The sequence below is a fragment of the Xenopus laevis genome, chromosome 7L (genome assembly GCF_017654675.1).
Source record: "Xenopus laevis strain J_2021 chromosome 7L, Xenopus_laevis_v10.1, whole genome shotgun sequence".
Classification (NCBI taxonomy): Eukaryota; Metazoa; Chordata; class Amphibia; order Anura; family Pipidae; genus Xenopus; species Xenopus laevis.
In genome coordinates, this window is record NC_054383.1 from 18,399,159 (window position 1) to 18,425,449 (window position 26,291).

At 40.6% G+C, this 26,291-nt stretch overlaps 1 protein-coding gene across 2 annotated transcripts in view; it reads right to left on the reverse strand.

Annotated features, from left to right (window-relative positions):
- Nucleotides 1-7,366: 7,366 nt before the first annotated feature.
- LOC108696116 (receptor-type tyrosine-protein phosphatase epsilon) overlaps nucleotides 7,367-26,291 on the reverse strand; it is a 133,566-nt gene continuing 114,641 nt past the window's right edge. For both annotated transcript variants that reach the window (XM_041568645.1, XM_018225170.2), the window contains exons 10-20: nucleotides 21,547-21,666; nucleotides 20,386-20,546; nucleotides 17,917-18,052; nucleotides 17,194-17,343; nucleotides 16,323-16,416; nucleotides 14,729-14,805; nucleotides 12,934-13,068; nucleotides 11,364-11,489; nucleotides 10,032-10,183; nucleotides 8,093-8,228; nucleotides 7,367-7,957 (exon numbers count right to left, since the gene is read on the reverse strand). In XM_041568645.1, coding sequence (XP_041424579.1) covers nucleotides 7,883-7,957; nucleotides 8,093-8,228; nucleotides 10,032-10,183; nucleotides 11,364-11,489; nucleotides 12,934-13,068; nucleotides 14,729-14,805; nucleotides 16,323-16,416; nucleotides 17,194-17,343; nucleotides 17,917-18,052; nucleotides 20,386-20,546; nucleotides 21,547-21,666 — 1,362 coding nt within the window. In that variant the 3' untranslated portion in view covers nucleotides 7,367-7,882. The remainder of the gene's footprint in view (nucleotides 7,958-8,092; nucleotides 8,229-10,031; nucleotides 10,184-11,363; nucleotides 11,490-12,933; nucleotides 13,069-14,728; nucleotides 14,806-16,322; nucleotides 16,417-17,193; nucleotides 17,344-17,916; nucleotides 18,053-20,385; nucleotides 20,547-21,546; nucleotides 21,667-26,291) is intronic.

Genomic DNA, 26,291 nt, shown 5'->3' on the forward strand with positions numbered 1-26,291 from the left:
GCGACGTTCGCCAATAGGCGTTCGCGTCAAAATCGTTCGACCATTCGGTCGCTAAAATCGAACGATTTTCGTTCGATTCGAACGAAAATCGTTAGATCGAACGATTAAAAATCCTTCGATCGTTCGAATCGAACGATTTTCGGATGTTCGAAGTTCGCGAACTGTTCGCATTTTTTGCCGGTGTTCGCGAACGGCGTTCGCGAACACATACTCGGCGGTTCGCTACATCCCTACTCTCCTATTCATATTCCAGTCTCTCATTCAAATCAATGCATGGTTGCTAGGGGAATTTGGACTCTAGCAACCAAATAGCTGAAATTGCAAACTGGAGAGCTGCTGAATAAAGAGCTATAGTCAGGGGTGATCCTACTGGTGGCCAATAAATCGGCAACCATGTTTGGGAGCTTTAATCTTGAAAGCAGCAAGTAAGTTGCAGGTAAAACTTAGTCCCTGTGTAAAATGTATAATGAAGCAATAGAATTCTTAAAGGAAAACTATAACCCTGAAAAATGTTGGGCTCTACAAAAAAATATTGCATAAAACAGCTCATGTGTAAAACCCTGCTTCATGTAAATAAACCATTTTCATAATAATATATTTTTATAGTAGTATGTGCCATTGAGAAATCCTAAATAGAAAATTGCCATTTTAAAAAATAAGAGCCGCCCCCTAGGATCGTTACAATTCACTGTGCACACATACAAACCAAACAAACCATACTTGTTAGATCACATGAGCCAATTAACAGACAGAGTTGTGTCTTTTGCTTCCACACTTCTTCCTGTTACAGTTAGAGCTGCAGTATTTCTGGTCAGGTGATCTCTGAGGCAGCACACAGACCATCACAAAATGTTGGTTCAAGGCAAGAGATGTAAAAGGGCAAGATTTACTTAAATATATATTCCAGTTTGGTAAGATTCTTTAATATGCCACTTAATTTGATATAAAATATCAGTTGCTTAAATATTCATTTTTAGGGTATAGTTTTCCTTTAATGAATCAGATGCAATTTGAGTGTAGGACTGGCCAGATATGGGATGACTTTGACGTAGTTGGCCAGCTTAAATATATTGCAATATATGGACAAACAATCCCTGTTTTATTTTTAGTATCTTAAGGCACAAAATGTCTCAATTTCCTTAACATATTGACAATGGGTTGAGAGCAGAGGACTTCCTGTATTTGTGAATAAAAAGCCAAATAACTCAAAACGCACAAATAACAAAAAGTGAAAACCAAATGCAAATTGTCTCAGAATATCTCTCTCTACATCATACTAAACGTTAACTTCAAGGTGAACAACCCCTTTAACAGCCTTTTTTTTTTTAATCTCTTCTAAAAACACCACAACAAATTTTAAGAGTAACAAACTGGTGATTTGTGATGAGCGGAGTTTTTCACCAAGTTTCACCATGAAAATAACGACCACAGACTCCAATGGGTGAAAAAAATGTTGTTGCTCATAGACTTCAATGTATTTCAGTGAATTTTCGCCATTTCGCAAATTTTTGGGGAAGCGAAGCGAGTCCTGTTCACCCATCACTACTGGTGATCATTTTTTGACTCATTCTCCTCTTGGTCCTTTAATACATAAAAGTTTGTATTCGGCCACTCCATGCAGTGGATGACGTGTTTTACCAATATTTATTCAAACTGTGTATGAATTAGTGCCTCATGGGGCCCCTATACATCCTGGGTCCCCCTGCAGCCGCGGGGTCTGGTTCATCTATACTTACGCCCCTGTCTCTGTGCAACTTTAAGTTACCAACTCTTAAAGGGCAAAAATATTTTCCCCAACCAAAGGTGCGGGCTAATAGAGCCTGCACTCTGGCTGGGGGTAACAGTCGTTTTTTTTAAAAAAAATTGCCCCTGCCAGCTCTAGGACACCCGTACCAGGAGGGAGCTCCTGGTGTGAGCGGCCATATTGTTCAGAGCGCATGCACATAATGAGCTTCTGACATAAAATGAGCTTTCTTAAAAAAACTACTGTTGCCCCAACTGGAATGCAGGCTCTATTAGCCCACACCTTTGGTTAGGGATAATATTTTTGCCCAACAGGTGCCCTTTAACCCTGTCAATTTATGGTAAAGATACTGGATGAGAGAGGGCAAATTAGGGTGATTTGATATGTCTGTAACACAACCCAATTGAGCCAAATGTGTTTACAGGAAGGCGTCAGTAAGGATATTTTTCAGACAAATAGGAGTTTGGGTTCCATCATCAGTGCTGATGGGTGAATTTCGCGAAATGGCCGAAAAATTCCCGAAACACAGATTCTGACGCTGGCGACAATTCACCGGTGTCAAAAATGGTTGCTGGCGTCGATTCCGTCACAAAAAAAAAAACGTTGACGCCGGTGAATTTTCGCTGCAAATTTTTTCACCACCGGCAAAACATGCTAATTTTTGCCTATTCAATAGTCAAAGTACACAAAAATAGCTGGAAATTTGAATTTTTTTAATTCGAATTTTCACTTCAACCCTTGATAAATCTGCCCCTAAAAGTAGACCCCTCATTAGTAAAGTATGGGCTCTCCTCGGCTACAGGGACTGGACAGGGAATATGACTTGCAAGCCATTCTTCGTTCTTAATAGTTTTTAATAGCTTTTTTTAAAGGGGAACTCCACACAAATATAACTTAAGCTTTTTGAAAAGTAAAAATTATTTCTAACAACTATGCAAAAATGAAATGTATAAAGGCTGGCGTGTCTAACATAATAGCCAGAACACTACTTCCTGCTTTGCAGCTCTCTTGGTTTCCACTGATTGGTTACCAGGCAGTAACCAATCAGTGGGGCTCATTTATCAACACTGGGCAAATTTGCACATGGGCAGTTACCTATAGCAACCAATCAGTGACTAGCTTTTTGAAACCAGATGCAAGTAGAACAATTTTCGCTGCAAATTTTTTCACCACCGGCAAAACATGCTAATTCACCGTGAATTTGCGCCTGGTGAATAAATTCACCAATCACTAATTACCAGGAACCCCGTTATCTAGAAAGCTCAGAATTACGGGGAAAGCCGTCTCCCATAGACTCCATTTTATCCAAATACTGTATTTATTTAAAAACGATTTCCTTTTTCTCTGTAATAATAAAACAGTATCTTGTACTTGATCCAAACTAAGATATAATTAATCCTTATTGGAAGCAAAACCAGCCTATTGGGTTTATTTAATGTTTACTTGATTCTCTAGTAGACATAAGGTATGAAGATCCAAATTATGGAAAGATCCGTTATCCGGAAAACCCCAAGTCCTGAGCATTCTGTATGACAGGTCCCACACCTGTATACCCAATAATTGGCAAGCTGTGGCTCGTATCAATGGCGCGTTCTTCGGAGAAAATCCGTGTAACAAAAAGAGGCGGAGCATTTATTTTTTTTGCATTAATACAATCGACACAGAGAAAACAGAGGAGGCAACGCAACATGATTCCTTCAGTTGAGTCGTAGAGTCAATCGTTTACAGTTACTTATTGTTCATGTTTCAGCTGTGGGAAGGGCTGTGAGCTTATACCTGTTGTGGCACTTAAACCCACCAGTTGCCCAGCCTCCCCAATAACCTTTGCCAAGAAACGCTGAGAGTTGTAGTTAAATAAAAGCCGCTGGTGTGAAATTGAAGTTAAAGGGGTCGTTTGTCTTAAAATGAACAGTATACTAAGATATTTCTTTAGTCTTCATTTTTTTGAAACATATACAGTATAGGATCCATTATCCAGAAAGCTCCAAATTACGAAATGGCCATCTCCCATAGACTCCATTTTATCCAAATTTTGAAAAATGATTTCCTTTTTCTCTGTAATAATAAAACAGTATCTTGTACTTGATCCCAACTAAGATATAATTATTTCTTATTGGAAGCAAAACCAGCCTATTGGGTTTATTTAATGTTTACATGATTTTCTAGTAGACTTAAGGTATGAAGATCCAAATTGCAGAAAGATCCGTTATCCGGAAAACCCCAGGTCCCAAGCATTCTGGATAACGAGTCCCATACCTTTATATGTTTTCCTCTTAAGCTTGACATTTCAACAGCTATCTGGTTGCTAGAGCTTAATTTCCCTAGTACCGTATATACTCGCGTATAAGCCGAGTTTTTCAGCACCCAAAATGTGCTGAAAAACTCTACCTCGGCTTATACGCGGGTCATACGCAGAAGGCTGCAAAACAGGCAGACCTGTTTTTGTCTGGCTGTCCCGGAATTGTCCCGTATCCCGTCGGCGGCGGTGGAGGGAGGCTACATGTAGTGGTGCAGGCAGCTGACGTCCGTGACCATCCATGACGAACACTGCTGTTCTATAAAGTGATCTACGGTAGGAAGTACACGCTGCGATGCACGCCCACAAATTCGCACAGCAGGAAGTTTGCGCTCCCAGCCCGCTGGGTGAGGAGTCTGGGGCCTGTGCGTCATTGGAGCGTTCGGTTGCTATGGCGACCTGGTTTCTGTGATTTGCTTCAGATTTTCACTTGGTGCTTTTGTTTGGAGCTAGCGAGAGAGTTGCTTACTGCTGCCGTTTGAAAAAAAGAGCAAGGTGTGTAGTTGCTATTTAATATAACTATACATAACTATACATGAACAAACCCCCACAAAGTTTTTACCGCACAATAAAAACGAGTTCCTGGCAGTCCAATGGTGGTTTTTTAAAGTCACTGAATGGTATAAAATTTGTCTTAAGTGATTTTGAAACTACACTACAACTCCCACAATGCACTTACAGCCACATTATGTGGTAGAGATACCGGGAGATGGAGTTACACCTTAAGAAAAAGACAGTTATTCTATATAAATCCACTTATATTAATATCCCTGACTTGTGTGGAGTTGTTGTGTCCCATGTTCAAAGTTATTTTCTTCAGTCCCTTTATTATTATTATTATTATTAATTAGTACAGCAATAAAATGGAGCCAATATTATACAAGTGACTAGAACTTTCTTTGTTCTATTTTTCCGTATTGTTTTATTTTATTATGTTCTCCTGCTCTTCTCTCCCTCTTCTATTTCCTCTCAGTTCTTTGTCCTGCCATTGCTTTCCTTTCATCCTCCTCCTCCTCCCTCTCTCCCACCCTTCCCCTCTCCCCTCACCCTTTTTGTGAGCTCTGGGGGTATTTATTAATAGAGTGCCAAGTCTCCCAGTCCATCATTTCTCAGCCTAGGCTTATACGCGAGTCAATAAGTTTACCCAATTTTTCTAGTTAAAATTAGGTACCTCGGCTTATACGCGGGTCGGCTTATACACGAGTATATACGGTAACCAAGCAACAGCTTAGAAACCATAGTGGCAGATCTATAGGAGAAGGTCAGAAAAGAAAGATAACTAATAACAAATAATACTTAGGGGCAAATTTATTGAAGGTCAAATTGAAAATTCTAATTTTTAATTCGAATTTCTAGTTTATTTTAGTGTATTTCGACTAGGGAATAGTCCAAATTCGGTAAGAATCTAAAAATTTTTTTTTACATTTATCATGTACTGTCCCTTTAAAAATTCAAATTTGACTATTTGCCATCTAAAACCTGCCGAATCTGTGTTTTAGCCTATGGGGGGCCTCCTACAATCAATTTAGAGTTATTTGGTGGACTTTTTGAAAAAAAAAAAAACGAATCCTATACACCCGAATTTGAAAATTTTGATTTTTTTTTAATACATTTCGATTGATCTTTTTTTTTTCAAATTTATGGGAGTTTTTAGAAACTCCCATAATCTCAAAATTCGACACTTGATAAATCTGCCCCTTACAGTCAGTTTTTTTTGTCACCGGAGCGCATTTAATGTTGCAAGACAAAGTAGGAAGGATAATAGTTCGAAAACCATACAAAATAAATAACAAGGACTAATGGAATTGTTGCTTAGAATAGCTTCATCTATATTAAAGAGGAACTTTTAGCATGTTATAGACTGCCCAATTCCTAGGAAGTTTGCAATTGGTCTTCATTATTTATATTTTATCATGTTTGAGTTATTGGACACAGTCTTTTGCCTCTTTCCAACTTTCAAATGGGGGTCACTGACCCCATCTAAAAAACAAATGCTCTGTAAAGCTACTCTATTCAGTCCCTCTTCCGTTTATATTCCAGTCTCTTATTCAAATCAGTGCATGGTTGCTTGGGTAACTTGGACCCTAGCAACCAGATTGCTGAAATTGCAAACTAGAGAGTTGCCGAATAAAAAACACAAATAATAAAAAATGAAAACCAACTGCAAATTATCTCAGAATTGTATCATCATACTAAAAGTTCATTTAAAGGAGAACAACCCATTTAAGGCCTAGGACAAGTATCAGTGTGATTTGTCAGTTGTGCTTTTGCTCACCTAAAACATGGTGTCCGCCAGCCCTACAATGACCCCCCCCAAAGTTGACCCTCTATTGCTGGCTAAGGGAATCAAGAGAAAACATGAATTAATATCGGAACAATGGTGAGAGTGACATTATAGTAAGGTTATTAGATTATCTGATAAATTAGGAGCAGGGGCTAATAATAATTGGTGCTGCCCCTTGCTAGTGCCTTTTAATAAGCCCCTCATTTATCAGCTGATCTTCTCATCTCACTTTATGGAATGTAAACTGAATTATAAACAGCTCGGATAACTTGGCATTTTTTGAATTTTCCCCAAAATAGTCGCCCCAACTTTTTTTTTTTCATTATTCAACCCCCTGCAAAATGTAGAAAGATCTGATGCAACATCAAGCCTCTCGCTAGAGTCCTGCAGCGGGTCGGTTACCCACGGGTTACCCGCAATAACCTGCGGTACCCTGCTGGTTGCAGATAGAAGTTTCGGGAGCGGGTATAGACACAGGTTGGCTGTTCTTCGGGTTTGCGGGTCGCGGGTCAGGTGACGGGTCTTCTCAATAGTGAGTTTTACTCTTTTTTCCTGATCACGCCTATGTCTAATGATGTCATTTCCGGTTTATGACAGCACATCCTGTTTTACTCCTCCTTTTTTGATCACGCCTACTTCAAATGATGTCACTTCCGGTTTACAATGACAGCACTTCCTGTTATACACCTTTTTTCCTGATCACGCCTACTTATAATGATGTCACTTCCGGTTTACAATGACAGCACTTCCTGTTATACTCCTTTTTTTTCTGATCACGCCTACTTATAATGATGTAACTTCCGGTTTACAATGACAGCACTTCCTGTTATACGCATTTTTTTCCGATCACGCCTACTTCTAATGATGTCACTTTCGGTTTACGACAGCACTTCCTGTTATACACCTTTTTTTTCCTATCACCCCTACTTCTAATGATGTCACTTTCGGTTTATAAAGAAAGCACTTCCTGTTTTACTCGTTTTTTTCTGATCACGCCTACTTCTAATGATGTCACTTCCGGTTTACAATGACAGCACTTCCTGTTTTACTCCTTTTTTTTATCACGCCTACTTCTAATGATGTCACTTCCGGTTTACAATGACAGCACTTCCTGCTTCTTGTTGGTCAGCAGGTCATGGATCAGTTTGCGAATAAGGTACTTGCGAGTCGGGTCAGTAACGGGTCCAGGCGGGTAAGTATGCGGGTTGCGGGATTAACAAATTGGTTCCATGCAGGACTCTACCTCTCCACGGAATTAAAAAAAAAAAGCAAGCGACCAATAGAAATCTGCATATAAGTCTCTTGTAAGATAATATACATTTCATTTGTAAATAAATAAATATATACATTATTGTACATGTATCTACCCCCCCCCCACCCACGGACCTGTGCATTTTAATCTTTATACAACACAAGGCTGAGACACAGAAGGTTGGAATACAAAAGCGGTTTGTCAAAAGCGGGATAAATTAACCCCAAGAGAGTAGATAATATTACAGGATTTGTACATGTAAAAAAAAAAGAGCAAAATCGAGACTCCTCCCCCCGGCTGCAGCTGTCACTTGAAATTGGCGTAATCGGAAAATATGTCAATGAAGTCTTGTACCACTTTATAGCAGAATTCATACTGTTCCTGCAAAGATAAAACAGCCGTTGGAGTTACCACTCGTTTGCAATGATCAGGGCTGCAGCTAAAGAGAAGGGGGCATTGGAGCTGATTTGGGAAGACACAGAGGGAAGGATTAAACAGGGATCCCTGTTCTCTTACCAATGTTTGCACCATATGTGGCCTTTGCATCCGGAGACTTTTTATGGTCTGGAAAACATCCAACAATCCTTCTGCCTTTACTCGCTCCAGAATGTTACTTAGTGCAATGAAAGTGCCTGTTCTTCCCGCTCCCGCACTGCACAGATATAGAGATTTATTACTTACATCCACATTATCAATGACTCCCAGAGACTATTATCCCTCTGTTACTATAGACACCATCTCTCCCTACTATACCTGCTATCCCACAGTCACACTCCCTTCCCAGAGACTATTATCCACTGTTACTATAGGCACCATCTCTCCCTACTATACCTGCTCACACTCCCTTCCCAGAGACTATTATCCCACTGTTACTATAGACACCATCTCTCCCTACTATACCTGCTATCCCACAGTCACACTCCCTTCCCAGAGACTATTATCCACTGTTACTATAGGCACCATCTCTCCCTACTATACCTGCTATCCCACAGTCACACTCCCTTCCCAGAGACTATTATCCACTGTTACTATAGACACATCTCTCCCTACTATACCTGCTATCCCACAGTCACACTCCCTTCCCAGAGACTATTATCCACTGTTACTATAGGCACCATCTCTCCCTACTATACCTGCTATCCCACAGTCACACTCCCTTCCCAGAGACTATTATCCACTGTTACTATAGGCACCATCTCTCCCTACTATACCTGCTATCCCACAGTCACACTCCCTTCCCAGAGACTATTATCCACTGTTACTATAGGCATCCATCTCTCCCTACTATACCTGCTATCCCACAATCATACTCCCTTCTCAGAGACTATTATCCCACTGTTACTATAGGCATCCATCTCTCCCTACTATACCTGCTATCCCACAGTCGCACTGCCTTCCCAGAGACTATTATCCACTGTTACTATAGGCACCATCTCTCCCTACTATACCTGCTATCCCTCAGCTACACTCCCTTCCCAGAGACTATTATCTCTCTGTTACTATAGGCACCATCTCTCCCTACTATACCTGCTATCCCTCAGTCACAGTCCCTTCCCAGAGACTATTATCCCACTGTTACTATAGACACCATCTCTCCCTACTATACCTGATATCCCTCAGTCACAGTCCCTTCCCAGAGACTATTATCCCACTGTTACTATAGGCACCATCTCTCCCTACTATACCTGCTATCCCACAGTCACACTCCCTTCCCAGAGACTATTACCCCACTGTTACTATAGACACCATCTCTCCCTACTATACCTGCTATTCCACAGTCACACTCCCTTCCCAGAGACTATTACCCCACTGTTACTATAGGCACCATCTCTCCCTACTATACCTGCTATCCCACAGTCACACTCCCTTCCCAGAGACTAGTATCCCACTGTTACTATAGGCACCATCTCTCCCTACTATACCTGCTATCCCACAGTCACACTCCCTTCCCAGAGACTATTATCCACTGTTACTATAGGCACCATCTCTCCCTACTATACCTGCTATCCCACAGTCACACTCCCTTCCCAGAGACTATTATCCACTGTTACTATAGGCACCATCTCTCCCTACTATACCTGCTATCCCACAGTCACACTCCCTTCCCAGAGACTAGTATCCCACTGTTACTATAGTCACCATCTCTCCCTACTATACCTGCTATCCCACAGTCACCCTCCCTTCCCAGAGACTATTATCCCACTGCTACTATAGGCACCATCTCTCCCTACTATACCTGCTATCCCACAGTCACACTCCCTTCCCAGAGACTATTATCCACTGTTACTATAGGCACCATCTCTCCCTACTATACCTGCTATCCCGCAGTCACACTCCCTTCCCAGAGACTATTATCCACTGTTACTATAGGCACCATCTCTCCCTACTATACCTGCTATCCCACAGTCACACTCCTTTCTCTGAGAATATGTTTACATAAGAGACTATAACTCACCTGCAATGGACAATGATCGGGTGGTTTCCAGTCTGTTGTTGCTGTTTCTGGACAGCTGCAATGAGGTCAATCATTCCTTTCCCTTCTGCGGGAATCCCTATTTCAGGCCAGCCATGAAAATGAAACTGCCGAACCAGCCGAGTCTGCTTCTCCTATAGGGAAAAGGGAAATAGATTTCAATTCCAGGTTATTTATTTAAAGGGGCATGGGCTATTTTATTTATTGGGGGCACATATTACTAGACTGCTTGAATTTGAATTTTGTTTCCTTCAGTCTGGGAATTCATAATTATAACAAGCAGGCAGGAGCCATTTTGTGGACACTGTTATTAAGACAAGTCTTGTATCATCTCAGAATCTTGTTTGTGCACCAGAATGGGGGACCTAATGTCAATCCCCATGTCCTGGCTACACTAAATGGTTAAGAGAATGGAGCAATGTGTAGAGAGCAGTGACATCTGGGAAGTGCTGAATGGAAAGTGAAAGTAATTGTCTGCCTAAGGCATAGAGGAGGGACAGGCAATATTTGATTGGCAGCTGAGATTGTAAATGAGCTTACAACAGCTATGAATACTTTAATAAAAAATAAAAATTGGATTTCATGTTTAATTTAAAAAGGACTTTTATTATACAGATTTTTGTGTCTGGGTGACAGGTCCACTTTAATGTGCTACTGGGGGCAGCAGAACCCACTATTTACTGCCTGCTTCAAGCTGTCAGCAGAAACATTGGTTACATCTCCAGTGTGTCATTGTTATTCTAACTATCAGGGTTGGGCAACCTGTTGACTTCTGGTGGTGCTGAACTACAAATACAGCTAATTTAATAAAAGGGCGCAATGTGCTCTGGGCGCACCTATAGGGAGTATTTTGTATGGGTGCTACTGGGGCAGACGGAAGCCACTATTTACTGCCTGCTCTAAGCTTGGGTGCAGCACACCCAGATTACATTGCACCCCTTTATTAAATTAGCTGTATTTGTAGTTCAGCACCACCAGAAGTCAACAGGTTGCCCAACCCTGATAGGTAGAATCATTAGGTGGAAAATAGACACACGTCCATCAAGTTCAACCTTTGAACTCTATTTTAACCTGCCTAACTGCCAGTTGATCCAGAAGAAGGCAAGAAAAAATCCCCATCTGAATCATTGACGACAAAACTCTGTGTGTTGTAACCAATCATCTGCCGTGATTTCATTCTCCTTCAAAGCCAACCTGCTAACAGGACTCTCATCTGTATCACGGCCAATCGGCAAATGTGATTTAAATGTCAAAACCACGAGGTTCCAGTCTCCAACACTCGCAAACTTTAGAAATACTCGGCAAAAGTATTACCTGGCTGCTCGTAACGATGAAGTCTCTCACACTTATCGCGTCCAGGAGTCGGTCACTTTTAATCTCAATATTTATTTCCCCGTGCGTCACAGCGCCCTCCGATGGCCAGTATTGGCAGCATTTTTCCTGATAAGAGATGGGCATCAGAATCAGTAAAGCCTGTACTACTGCTTGTACAAAATGACACCAGTGGAGCTGCCCATAGCAACCAGTCTAAACATTGTGACTTGGGGAGGAACATTTATCAAAAGTCGAATTTCGAATTCAGGTGAATTTTTTTTAAAATTTCGAATATGCCGTATATACTCGAGTATAAGCCAAGTTTTTCAGGCCCCAAAATATGCTGAAAAACTCTACTTCGGCTTATACTCGGGTCAAGCATAAAAACGGTGACCGGCGTCTAAGAATAGTTGCCGGCGTCTAAGAATAGTTTCTGGCATCTAAGAATAGTCGCCGACATCCAAGAATAGTTGCCGGCGTCCAAGAATAGTCTCCAAGAATATTCGCCGGCATCCAAGAATGGTCGCCGCCACCTCCAATGGGAGCAGAAACCCTCAATTTTTTGATTGAAACTTACCAGAAGCTGCTTCATTTCTCACACTAGGCTTATACTCAAGTCAATAAGCTTTCCCAGTTTTTGGAGGTAAAATTAGGTACCTTGGCTTATACTCGGGACGGCTTATACTCGAGCCGCTAATAATGTTCAAATTGGTCCCCATTGACTTATACGTGAATTCGGCAGGTTTTAGGTGGCGAATATTTGAATTCAAATGTTTAATGGGCCAAGGTTTGATAAATCTCAAAATTCCAATTCGAATTAAAGTTTAAATCAAGTTTGGATTATACACAATTCGAATTTGAGAGTTTTGACCATAAATAAAAATGTGAAAATTTGAATTTCGACGCTTAATAAATCTGCCCGAAGTTAGTTATGGAATGGCCAATTCTAAAAAACTTTTCAATTGGCCTTCATTATTTATTTTTTATAGTTTTTGAATTATTTGCCTTTTTCTTCTGACTCTTTCCATCTTTCAATGGGAGTCACTGACCCCATCTAAAAACAAATACTCTGTACAACTACAATTTAATTGTTATTGCTACTTTTTATCACTCGTCTTTCTATTCAGGCCTCTCCTATACATATTTCTGTCTCTTATTCAAATCAGTGCATGGTTGCTAGGGTCATTTGGACCCTAGCAACCAGATTGCTGAAATTGCAAACTGAAGAGCTGCTGAATAAAAAGCTAAATAATTCAAAAAACACAAATAATAAAAAATTAAAACCAATTGCAAATTGTCTCAGAATATCACTCTCTACATCACACTAAAAGTTAACTCAAAATTGAACAACCCCTCTAAAAGGTTATAATATTAGTATATCAGTATATTTCATCATAAACAACACTGTGTGACATAAGGGAAAGCTTAAAGAACATGAAGGGTTTGAAAGGACGTAGCTTGAAAGTGAAAGTTACTGTTGTGTAATGCCTGCATGACTCTGCTAATAAAGCACTGTTACACTCTACTCATCCTCGGCCACCCAAAACATAACACACACAGCCAGACTTACCTGCTCCCTTTCCTGCAGCTCCGTGAGGATGACAATTGTATGAGATTTCCATTCCCACACCATCCTCCAGAAATCTTCCACCGTGTGAGGCAGTGGCCCTTGAGTTGCAATAAAATAGTCTTTCTGCCGGTAGCCCTGGAGACAGAAAATGACATTGGAATATGAGCTTCTTCCTCTGCAGCCACATCCCACAATGCATTGCTTCCTACTCCCAGCTACAGAATGTGCCCTATGGGCTGGACTAGCAATCTGTTAGTTTGGGCATTTGCCCGTTGGGCTGCTCCATTTATAGTTAAGTAGGAGGAGGGTTAGTTAGTCCTGACCACCAATGTTTTTTACTTTAATAGGGGGACCCAAGTCATCACTGTTCTTTTTTTTTACTTTTTTGGGGGGTGTGCCCTGTGCCTTGACCAACATTTTTTTTTACTTTAATAGGGGACACTGGCCACCAATGTTTTTATTTACTTGGGGGTGTGGCCTGGCCGGTAAAAATAATGGTTGATCCCAATGTTATTAATAGGGAAAAAAGATAAATATATAGGAAGGCCGTTTTTTTTCCAAAAAAGGTGGCAACCCTAGTGCCCAGCCTGGGAAAGGAGGCAGCAGGCAGTGGAACCAATGGGCGGGACTAGCAGGGTTTTTGCAGAAATTTTCCATAAATTAAGGCAAAACTACTTTTCTTCAGCACATTTCTTCTATATTTTAAAGAGTATAATGCACTGGCACAGTCTAGTTTTTCACATAATATGTCTCCTTGAAGGATTTCAGCAATGTCTAAGCCTGCAACAAATGTGAGTGTTTAAATTCCATACTTCATTACCAAGTCCTGGTACGACCCCCCCTTCTTTGCCCCCTCCCGGTTTAATTAAATATTATGGGTAGAAACAAAAGCCCAGGGCAGTATCACATGCACTGCATTATAAATGAGTGTTCTGATTGTCATTGTTTGTGTTTTCCATTCCTTCTGTCTCTGATCCCAAATGCTGCTGTTCTGTTTAACCCCGAATGGTTCTAACTTTAACTTTAGTGGCCTCAGATTTAAAAGAAGACCCTGTTCCTTGAAGTCGGGCAAGGGATTACAGCTCACGGCCACAGTATGGCTTCTGTCCAGCTTTGCTCAATTTATAGTGCAAATTCTTATTATAAGCACTGAGCAATAAAGAATGTCCCCCTGTTCACATCTACTATAGTAGTTGGGACCTGGCAACAGATCTAAAACAAGGGAACAGCAGTAGCATCTATTAGTAAGAATAGCGCCATCTTCTGGTAGTAGTGTTAAAGGGATACTGTCATGGGAAAAGATGTTTTTTTCAAAACGCATCAGTTAATAGTGCTGCTCCAGCAGAATTTTGCAACAAAATCCATTTCTCAAAGGAGAAAACAGAATTCTGAAATCTGAGATGGGGCTAGAGATATTGTCCACTTCCCAGGTGCCCCCAGTCATTTGACTTGTGCTCTGATAAACTTCAGTCCTTCAGTAGGAGAAACAACAGCCTACCAGAAAGCAGTTCCATCCTAAAGTGCTGGCTCTTTCTGAAAGCACATGACCAGGCAAAATGACCTGAGATGCACCAACACCAATATTGCAACTAAGAAAATACACTTGCTGGTTCAGGAATGAAATTTTATATTGTAGAGTGAATTATTTGCAACAGTGTAATTTAGAAATAAATACTACACCATAAAAATCATGACAGATTATGGAAGCTGTTATCCAGAATGCTTTTCATACCTTAAGTCTACAGAAAGGCCATTTTCCCCATTAAATTTATTATATGGCTGATCCCGTACTTACATCAATAAAAGAGGCATTTATGTAGTCTGTGTATTCTTCTCCCCTTTTCATTGATAAAATCACTCTGTTGAAATCATCTGAAAGTAAAAGGAATAGATTTAAAGTGGACCTGTCACCCAGACACAAAAAGCTATATAATAAAAGTCCTTTTCAAATTAAACATGAAACCCAATTTCCATTTTTTATTAAAGCATTCAAAGCTGCTGTAAACTCATTTAAACATCTCAGCTGTCAATCAAATATTGTCTGCCCCTCCTCTATGCCTTTACGTTCACTTTCCATTCAGCACTTCCTAGATATCGCAGCTCTCCCCAAATTCCCTCTGTTCTCTTCACCATTAATTTGTGTAACCAGGGCATGGGGATGGAGATCAGGTCCCCCATTCTGGTGCACAAACAAGATTTTGAGATGATACAAGACTTGTCTTAATAACAGTGTCCACAAAATGGCTCCTGTCTGCTTGTTATAATTATGAATTCCCAGACTGATGGAAACAAGATTCAAATAATTTATATAGTGTAATTAAAGTTCATTTTGCTTGACTAATGTGATAAAATAGGATTTTAAATATTTTTTTTGGTTGACGGGTCCCCTTTAAAGGAGAACTAAACCCTAAAAATAAATATAGCTAAAAATGCAATTTTTTATACTGAACTTATTGCACCAGCCTAAAGTTTCAGCTTGTCAATAGCAGCAATGATCCAGGACTTCAAACTTGTCACAGGGGGTCACCATCTTGGAAAGTGTCTGTGACACTCACATTCTCAGTGGGCTCTGAGCAGCTGTTGAGAAGCTAAGCTTAGGGGTCGTCACTAATTATCCAGCAGAAAATGAGGTTAGTCTGTAATATAAGCTGATGCTACAGGGCTGATTATTAAATGCTGATGCTAATTGCACTGGTTTCTGTGCTGCCATGTAGTAATTATCTGTATTAATTACTAATCAGCCTTATATTGTGACATTGATATTCTATGTGTACTGTATATTGTGAGTGGGTCCCTAAGCTCAGTAAGTGACAGCAGCACAGAGCATGTGCAGTGAATCAGCAGAAAAGAATATGGGGAGCTACTGGGGCATCTTTGGAGACACAGATCTTTACTGCTAAAGGGCTGTGGTTGCCTTGGGCTGGTACAGAAGCTCAGAACATAACATACAACATTTCTAGCTACTTCTTTAGTTAAGCTTTACTTATCTTTTAAGTACATGGATCCTTTGCACCCTAACCCTTCCCAACTTTATTATTTGAATGGTGCACAAGTTATGAAGAAGGCAATGTGCTTCTATCACATGATCCTTATGAATACAGAGCTGCCAATGCAAGTAGCACTGTATTTATGGGGCAGACACAGGACCTTACCCTTGCATGTGACTGTTTTAAAAGCAAGAACGGAGTGCAAAACTGTGAAAAACATGGTGGTTTTGCCCATTTTTTGCATTTGCACTTTGCCCTGCACTATGTAGATGAGGCCTAGAGGGTCTTTCAGAGATTAAACTTATATTGTGTATACTGTATATGTTCCAATGTGCATGCAGTGGTGTCAAATATAAAGAATTTAATTTCCAAGCAGACTGCACCTTGATTAACTGGACTTACAAGGAATAATCTGTATCACTCTAGCTTTCTTCATGTTGGCAGGTAAATTTCCCGTTCTCATGTTCTCCTTCATAATTCGAACGCTGGTGAGTTTCTGCAAGATCCACAGACATATTAATTTAATATACTTTAGCTTCAAACATAGGTCTAGATGGATACTGTCACCCTATACTGAGTACTGAATAGTACAGGTATAGAACCTGTTATCCAGAATGCTCAGGACCTGGGGTTTTCCAGATAACAGTCTTTCCGTGATTTAGTTCTTCATTCCTTAAGTCTACTAGAAAATCATATAAACATGAAATAAACCCAATAGGTTGGTTTTGCTTCCAATAAGGATTAATTATATCTTAGTTTGGATCAAGTACAAGCTACTGTTTTATTATTACAGAGAAAAAGGAAATAGTTTTTAAAAATCTGGATTATTTAAATAAAATGGAGTCTTTGGTAGACAGCCTTTCCGTAATTTGGAGCTTTCTGGATAAAGGTCTCCGGATAATGGATCCCATACCTGTACCATGCAAACAGAAGGTCACCTAGTGATCATGCTACTTAGTGAGACCAAGGCCAAGATCTGAGATCTTTCAGACTTTTTGGGTTGAGAACCCTTTTTGAAGGTCAAGATTGGCTACTTCCTAAGTTCATAACAAAGTCTTATGAAAAAAATGACTGTAACAGTAACTTTCCATTAGTTATACAGATAACCATAGATTTCCCTCTAAATAGTTGGGACCCTCATTGGTAACAACTGGCCTACAGCCTTGAGAAGAGAAAAACCTAGAGGAGAAATAGGAAAAAACCTCAAGGACCCACATTGCCTAAGGGTGTTTGTATCTTTAGTTTTGAGTCTACAGACTCGTTTCTTACTTACCTTGAATTCTTGCTCCAGCCCAATTTTATCAAAGTGTGGCGCTGGAGTGTAGAGCGCCTGCAGGTGCTTTTCTAAAGAGGCCACATCAAGCTCCGTGTCCCCATAGAGGTAGTATTCTAGTAAGGCCTGGTAAATAAATGAATACTGCATCTGCAGGGGGAACAAAATGGGTCAATAAAACACGTGCACTAAGAACAATGAGTCACATATTGAATAATATTGAATTAATTCATTTTAGTTGGGCCACTATTATTATAAATGAAGGGTCAAATGATCCCCACTGCCATGTTTCAATGGTAAAGGTTCATGGCATCTCACTAGGTGGTGGACAACCCTTGCTATGCCTCATACTCTTACAAGGTAAACTAGCCTTATATTATTCACAACGGGAATGCTCTGGCGTAACAAGAGAACTTTTATATGAAACATGAGTGCGAGGCAGCCATAAAATCCCACTTCCAATTTATGGGCCTAATACAGGGGTAATAATTGAGGCCAAAACATGGAAAATATAGGTTTTCAGGGCATCATTGTGCAAAAAAACATGGTAGTTTGCACCCACTAGTTTGATCAACCAGCAGTTAGGCAGGTTAAAATAGAGTTAAAAGTTTGAACTTGATGGACGTGTGTCTTTTTTCAACCTAACTTACTATGTTACTATGGAACTGGCACAATTATTTGGCCAAAAATGAGATGAATAAGGAATGAAGTGATTTTGCTTACGTCTGTCTGAACCATCTGAGGACGCTGATTCCGTATTTTTAAGACGAAATCGAAGACATTGACCTTCTTTTCTTCATTCATCATGTCTATAACGGCATCTATTACCATGAAAGTGCCTGTCCGCCCAACGCCGGCGCTAGAATAAATGAACAGGGGAAATGACAAGTCAGCCATACTAAATACTTTGCTTTAGACATCAAAGGTTACCAGGAGAACATCGGCTTGGTCTAGGCCTACAGACCTTTTAGTCCTACCAGCACCACCTTCTCTAGCTTCCAGTTGGACAAGGCACCTATGCACCACTATTGGAAGAGTATTTTTTACATGATATGGGTTCAAGCCCCATTTGTTGTGTAGCACTTGGTCATGGTCCCCTTAGCTCATAGTAACAGATGTAAAAACACAGTGGTATCGGTCAAGGCTTTCAAGAACATCTAAGAGATCTCCACAAAGTTGGAAACAGCAAAAAGTTGTGAGTTTTCTCCAAAAATAAAGACCAAGGTTAAAAGTAAAAATTTAAGTCATTTATTAGGACATACAGATAACCGCGTTTCATGTCTACTGGGGCACTTACTCATATAGCCATACAAGTGTTGGTGGGGGGCATTAAAACTTGATGGGGAAGAAAAGGCACTAAATGTTTAGCACTGGAGCAGGAGCTAAGCTAATAGGGCAGGAGCTAATAGGGCTTTAAAGAATAGTGAGATAATTAGAGAAGAAGGGGCCTATTCATCATGCTGTGTAAAAAGTGATGTTGCTCAGCAACCAATCAGCAATTAGATTTCAACAATTAGAAAAAAAAAGCAAATATCTGATTGGTTGCTCTGGGCAACAACTCCACTTTTTACACAGCATGATGAATAGTGGAACAGAAAAGGAAAGTGAGATGAATTGGAAAAAGAAAAGGGAAGCTTATGGTGGTGATGATGGTGATGAGACAAAGAGGAAGACCGACTGGAGAGAAGGAAGAGATAAGAGCGATTGTTTATTTATGTCTTGGAAATAAGGGACAGTAAGCCTAATATGCTGAAAATCTGGTTCTGCAATGTCCTTACTGCAACACAAGGGGGAGTTGCTGTGCAACAAATGCAACTAATTTGGTTCCGCAAAGAGGAAAGGGATTGGTATCCTGTGCTTGCCGGTCCCCCAACATCCTCCTTTTAATGAATGTCTCCTGTACGTGAATGGTCCCAGATGAACTTTCCAAATGAAGTCATAGTGGCAATGTATAGCTATTTCTAAACAAACAGGATATATATATTATACATTGTCGGACTGGGACACCAGGAGCCCACGCTCAGTATTATTTTCTTCCTCTCCTCACTCAACCTCTATTCTCCTAGTCTCTTTTCTTTACATACTATAATCTATTATTCCACCTATTTAGCCTCTTTGTTCTCATAGAAATAGGGAATGGCCATGAAATAGGCCAAATATTTAGCAGCATGAGGGCCCCCTGACACCTGGGCCCTGGGAGTTTTCCTGGTATCCCTATGGGCCAGTCCGACATATATATATATATATATATATATATATATATATATATATATATATATATATAGTGAATAAAGTACCCCCTCTTGTAAAATATAAGGATATTATAAGTTACCGAGGAGTTTCATGACCATATAAAAACACGAGGCCTTCGGCCGAGTGTTTTTATGCAGGTCATGGAACTCCGAGGTAACTTCTAATATCCTTATATTTTGCAACTGGGGGTACTTTATTTATTATAATACACAAATTTCAGTGAGTCATGTGACAGAAATGACATCAGAACTCACCGTTTATAAGGATATAATTTACGGGATATTTATGGCTTTTGTGTATTATATATATATACACACACATACACACATCTATCTATCTAAAGTCTTCCTCTCTCAATTTCTCTCTCTATTTATCATCTATCTATCTATCCACACACACAAACATGCTTTCTTTTTCTGTGTTGGGGCAAAGGTTATTAATCAACCAATCCTGTGGTCCCTGTATTTAAATTGACAAGCAACAAATACCAGAATCCTCCAAAACAAATACCATTCAGAGCTGGCACCAATTTTAAGGTGCAGGCTGGGTGGGGGGAAGTCATTGGCTTGTGCATCATGTAACAGGGCTGTGTTGCACCTACAGTGCTCCTCTTTGCATCTTGCGCAAGATTCAGCACAAGATGCATCACAATGGGGGAGGGGAGGCACATGTCGTAGCTGTCAGGGGAGGCTGCATGAAACAAGAGGCAGTGTTGTCATCAGCAGTTCCACTTTAGCCAGGACTTCCTTCTCTACAGCCTACAGGAAGTCAGTTACAGTTCAACGTCAGTGGTAACAGATCTGAATTAAAGGCCAACGCCACCAAAAAAAATGAAAATACTTTATGGACATTTATAGATGATATCTGCAGCATCTGCAATAAAATAGTTCTTGGCATCGTAAGTCCTGTATAACAATGGCATTTGACCCCCGGTCTTACCTGCAGTGAACAACAATGGGACCAGCATGGACAGGATTCAAAAACTTCACTTTCTTTAGGAACTTCAGCATTCCGATGGGTGTGAAGGGCACCCCAAAATCAGGCCAACTGGTAAAGTGCAACTGAGTGATGAGCCGGGGGGCCTTGCAGCCATCATGAACCTGGCAGCCAGAAGGAGAAGAAACCAAGAGATTTACTAACAAATGAGTTCCCATATAACAAAGAGCATCATTATTACTTGGCTTTAATAAGCTGCCGACTATGTATCTTACCATGCAATACTCAGAGGGCCACTACCTGGTAAAGAATATGCTCCAAGCCATGTACTGTATATTCTTTGCAATAAAATAAACTGCTGTCAGTATTTATATACGAATATCTGAACTAGGGAACCTTGAAGGTTTTATCACAAAGGCAATCAGCTGGAAGGCTGGGACATGTAGTTCAGCAACAGATGACGATTCATTGCCTGAAAATCACTACTCTGGAGTCCAGACCCTTAAAGGAGAACTAAAGCTTAACAAAAGAAGTAGCTAGAAATGTTGTACATTGTGTTGTGTGCTTCTGTACCAGCCCAAGGCAACCACAGCCCTTTAGCAGTAAAGATCTGTGTCTCCAAAGATGCCCCAGTAGCTCCCCATCTTCTTTTCTGCTGATTCACTGCACATGCTCTGTGCTGCTGTCACTTACTGAGCTTAGGGACCCACTCACAATATACAGTACACATAGAATATAAATTTCACACTATAAAGCTGATTAGTAATTAATACAGATAATTACTACATGGCAGTAGTGGTAAAAAAACAAATGCTCTGTAAGGCTACAAATGTATTAATATTATTTTTTATTACTCCCCTTTCTATTCAGTCCCTCTCCTATTTATATTCCAGTCTCTTATTGAAATCAATGTGTGGTTGCTAGGGGAATTTGGACCCTAGCAACCAGAATGCTGAAATTACAAACCGGAGAGCTGCTGAAGAAAAAGCTAAATAACTCAAAAACCACAAATAATAAAAAATGAAAACCAATTGCAAATTGCCTCAGAATATCCCTCTCTACATCATACTAAAAGTTAATTCAAAGGTGAACAACCTCTTTAATAAAAAGCACAGAAGAAAGTGACAGACAGATGGACGGTGCCTCTGGGCTCACAACACTTACCGGCTGAATGCAGAACTTGCGAATGGTGTAATCTACAAGGACGACCACATCTTCTACAGAAACGCGGATATTTCCATAGATCCAGCAGCCCTGGTCAGGCCAGTACTGGTAGCATTTGTCCTGTGTAATGTGAAAGTACAGGTAGAACTATTAAACTTCACCACCTCTCCCATTGGTCTATACTGTTATACCTGCCATTCTACTTATGGCCATATAAGACATTCACCAACTAGTCACTGCCTGGAAGATACTGGTATGATTTTGTCTCGCTCACCCTCCCACTTCAATGCCTTCTGTATCAGGAACCCCACTCAATTGTATAACAATGATGGTCTTTTTTTGCCGAGAAATTCACGAAAAAACTGCGGGAAATTAGAGAAACTGGAATTTCGACGCCTGCGTTAATGCGCGACAACTTTGACGCTTGAGTCAATTTTGACGCCCACGTTAAAGTCAATGGCGTCCAAATGGTGTTGTCGCGCGAGCGACTATTGTGACATCACAAGACTTTAGTTTCAGCCGACTGTAGAAAGTCAGCATAATGAACAGCAGATGGAGTTGTTGAATATATATCTGGAATATATCTCTCTATCAGGAATGCACCAAATCCACTGTGTTGGGATTTGGCCAAATCCCGAATCCTTCGTGAAATATTCGGCCGAATACCAAACTGAAGCCAAACACTAATTTACATATGCAGATTAGGGACAGGAAGCTTTGCCCAAATACATCCCTACTTTCTATTAACCCCTTAAACCAGGAACCTTATACTTTAAAGCATTCAGCCTTATACACCCAAGGGCTGAACTGCCCCAAGAATGAGATTCCTGATGGAAAAGAGAAAAATAAACCAAGGAGGTTGTTAAATGTTTCTGCAAGGAGTACGTCAGCCTGACAGATATATTAATCTTTCCCCCATCAGACATGTCATCATAACAGAGCATTGCAAAGGTCTCTTCTCCATTCCCTGGCGATTAGAGAGATAAATGTGACTTCAGCTGCCTCTCTTGTCTGCTACAAGTCATATTTTTTATTATGCCCTTTTCCTTCCGTGAATCAGAAGGTTACAGCCAGAGCTGCGGTTATATACTCACACTTATTTGGGGGGTGGTTTTGTAAAAATTGTAAAATATTGTAACAATATCGGGTTTCCGTTCAGCAGAGAATTGATCTGATTTATGGCTGTATATTTACTGTGTACTCTCAACTCCAGCCATGGCCCTTTTCTACATTCTGCTGTTGGAGTCGGAGTCAGAAGACGTCTATCTAACTGCCAGTTCTGTCATTACAGGCTGCATGCCCAGAATATTTCGATGTACGGCAAAAATATTCATCATGAACCTGATAAATATCTTGAAAAGGTTTTTTTTTCCTGTGGTTTTATTTAATAAAAGCTGCGGTGTGAAACATTGTGCTATTATGACCATGGGGGGAGGGGCGCTGAAGATTACCAACAAAGATTACCAGGCATCTCAAAGATTTGCACCCCAAAATCCATACAACAGGAGGGACGGGACACCACAGATTCCTGGTGGACCCAGGCTTCAGTTGGTCCACTAGCCTAAGGGGCACATTTATCAAGGGTCGAATTTCGAATTCATGGGAGTTTTTTAAATCTTCCATGAACTCGAAATTCGACCAATCGAAATTTATTATAAAAATCTAATTTTTTAAACTCGGGTGAATAGGATCAACCCCAAAACTCAAATCGAATTCAATTTGAATTTTAAAAACTAGATTTGAGTTTTTTTCTTCAAAAAAATGTAAATGTCAGGAAGGCTGCAAACAACTCTAAATTGATCCCTGGAAGTTTCCCGTTGATTTAAAAAGCAATTCGGCAGGTTTTAGGTGGCGAATAGTCGCATTCGAGTTCTTAAATCGAATTCAAATTTTTTGAAAAACTCAAATCGAATTTGAATAACTCCCTAGTTGAATTTGACAGTTTTGGCCATAAAAAACTCGAAAATTTGAATTTTGAATTAGAATTTTGCAATTCAACCCTTGATAAATCTGCCCCTAACTGTCAACTTGGTAGAGTTTCTGGAACCCGTACCTGCAACCTGCAATCCACAACCCGGACCCGCAAGCCGCAATCTTACCCGCTTGGACCCACTACATGACCCGCAAGTACCGTATCCACAACCTGGACCCACTGACCATCAGGAATCAGGAAGTGCTGTCATTTTAAACCAGAAGTGACATCATTGGAAGTAGTCATGTTCAGAAAAAAGGAGTAAAAAACGCTACTGAGAAGACCCGCGACCACAAACTCGCAGGAAATGCCGACCCGCATTTATACCTGCACCCGGAACTTCTACCCACAACCCTTAGGGTACCGCAGGTTTTTGCAGGTAACCCATGGGTACCCGACCCGCTGCAGGGCTCTACCACTTGGTCTAATTCCACTTGACCAGTACTATGGGTCTCATTCCTTTTCCTAGGCTGCTATGGGGGCTTCAAACCTGGACATCCTTGACTGTTATAGTAAGGTATTCACCTGAGCATGGCCACCACCAGAAACCCAATAAGCTCTCAAAGGCCATCTACAATCAGAACAGAAGGGCCCCAAAGACATACTGGATATTTTTACAATTTTTTTAGGCCATTGACATGGCTGTCAAGAGTGTTATCCTTTTATACCCCTTTTTGTTTATTTTACTCTCAATGGAGATATTCTGGTGGAGAGAAGAAAGGGACAGTGATGGAAAATTAATGGTAATAGGGTTGGCACCTTCTCAGGCTGCAAGGTAAGGGCATGGGTGGGGGGGGCAGGCCCATGATGTCATCAGAAGGACTGGTGATGTTGCGGAGGCAGAACAATTATGCCATGGGACGGGCTATGATGTGAAGTGATTGCCCCTTCAATCTAGGTGAATCCTGCCCGGTTTTCCTAATTTGGAAAACAGGGCAGGCAGTTTTGACCCGGCAGCCCTTCTGAAAACCTCACTGTCCGGGTTAAAAGAGATCAGATGGCAACACTACATGAGAAGTAGAATTGGAATCAGTAATAGGGTGGAAAGGAGAAGAGAATTACAGAGGGGGAGGCAAGACATTGGATGAGGATAATAAGACCAGGCAGTTGGGAATACAAGAGAAGGGTCTGCAAAAATAACATTGTACTGTACCATGTGTCCCTTTTCATCACACCTCCCAATGCCCACAGAAACTAGGATAATATATTTATATAGCAAGAGGATGTGACCATCCTACTCAGTCTTACTAATAAATGAGGAAATTAAGCATTAATGGGGGATTTCCGAAAAAAGCAACAGAACGCCCTAAGCTCCAATAAGGTTGTGGTATCACAGAGTTTTATAAGTAGCACATACTCTATATATATCACACAGTATATATAATCTGCTTCTATTCCGTTGTAAGCTTTGATGAAATGATTTGCAGTCCACCTCCTGCCCATCCAAAAATCCAGTTGGATAAAGACCACGTCAACACATTGAGGACGTCTTCTCCAGATGGGTCTCCCTAGATCCCTATTATGATCTTATCATTGACCTGAGAGTCAAACAATTGGATGAAGATCTGCTTATTTGGTGACATTGCCAAACCAGCGAATCTTATGGTACATACAATGCTGTACTCTGAGGACTGCCATATATTTGGGCATAAATTTTCAGGCCAGTGCTGCTTAAGTGTGTTTTGAAGGCCTATGCCACATTTTGGGTTAAAACTAAGGATGCACCCAATTCAGGATTCGGTTCGGGATTCTGTCTTTTTCAGCAGGATTCGGAATTCAGCCGAATCCATCTGCCCGGTGAACCGAATCCGAATCGGTTCGGACTACTTCCAATGATGTCACTTCCGGTTTAAAATGACAGCACTTCCTGATTCCTGATGGTCAGTGGGTCCAGGTTGCGGATATGGTACTTGCGGGTCATGTAGCGGGTAAGAATGCGGGTTGCGGGTCCGGGTTGTGGATTGCAGGTTGCAGGTACGGCTTCCAAAAAATGGACCCGCGCAGGACTCTGCCAAGTGGACAGTTAGGGGCAGATTTATCAAGGGTTGAATTGCAAAATTCTAATTCAAAATTCTAATTTTCGAGTTTTTTATGGTCAAAACTGTCAAATTCAACTAGGGAGTTATTCAAATTCGATTTTAGTTTTTCAAAAAATTTGAATTCGATTTAAGAACTCGAATGCGACTATTCGCCACCCAAAACCTGCCAAATTGCTTTTTAAATCAATGGGAAACTTCCAGGGATCAATTTAGAGTTGTTTGCAGCCTTCCTGACATTTAAATTTTTTTGAAGAAAAAAACTCGAATCTAGTTTTTAAAATTCGAACTGAATTAGATCGGGAGGGAAATCGAGTAACTTTTTGTAACAAAACAAGGAAGTAAAACATTTTTCCCCTTCCCACCCCTAATTTGCATATGCAAATTAGGATTCGGAATTTGGCCGAATCTTTCGTGAATGATTCGGGGGTTAGGCCATATCCAAAATAGACGATTCGGTGCATCCCTAGCCAAAACCCACTGACAGACGGATGCCATGCCTGTTTCTAAAAAAGTCATTTTAGAGGTTCACATCTTTTTTTAATTGTTGCAGCCATGCAAAAGAATAAAGGAGACTGCATATAAAATATACTGCAGTCATAATTACCATTAATTAATATACAAGGCAGGGGATACTTCCTTATTGCTCATATTCACTTTGCCAACTGCTGCTTTTTCTACTAATAAAAGAGCCTGAACGTTGGACCGTGTTCCATAAACCCAGAGGTTATAAGCAG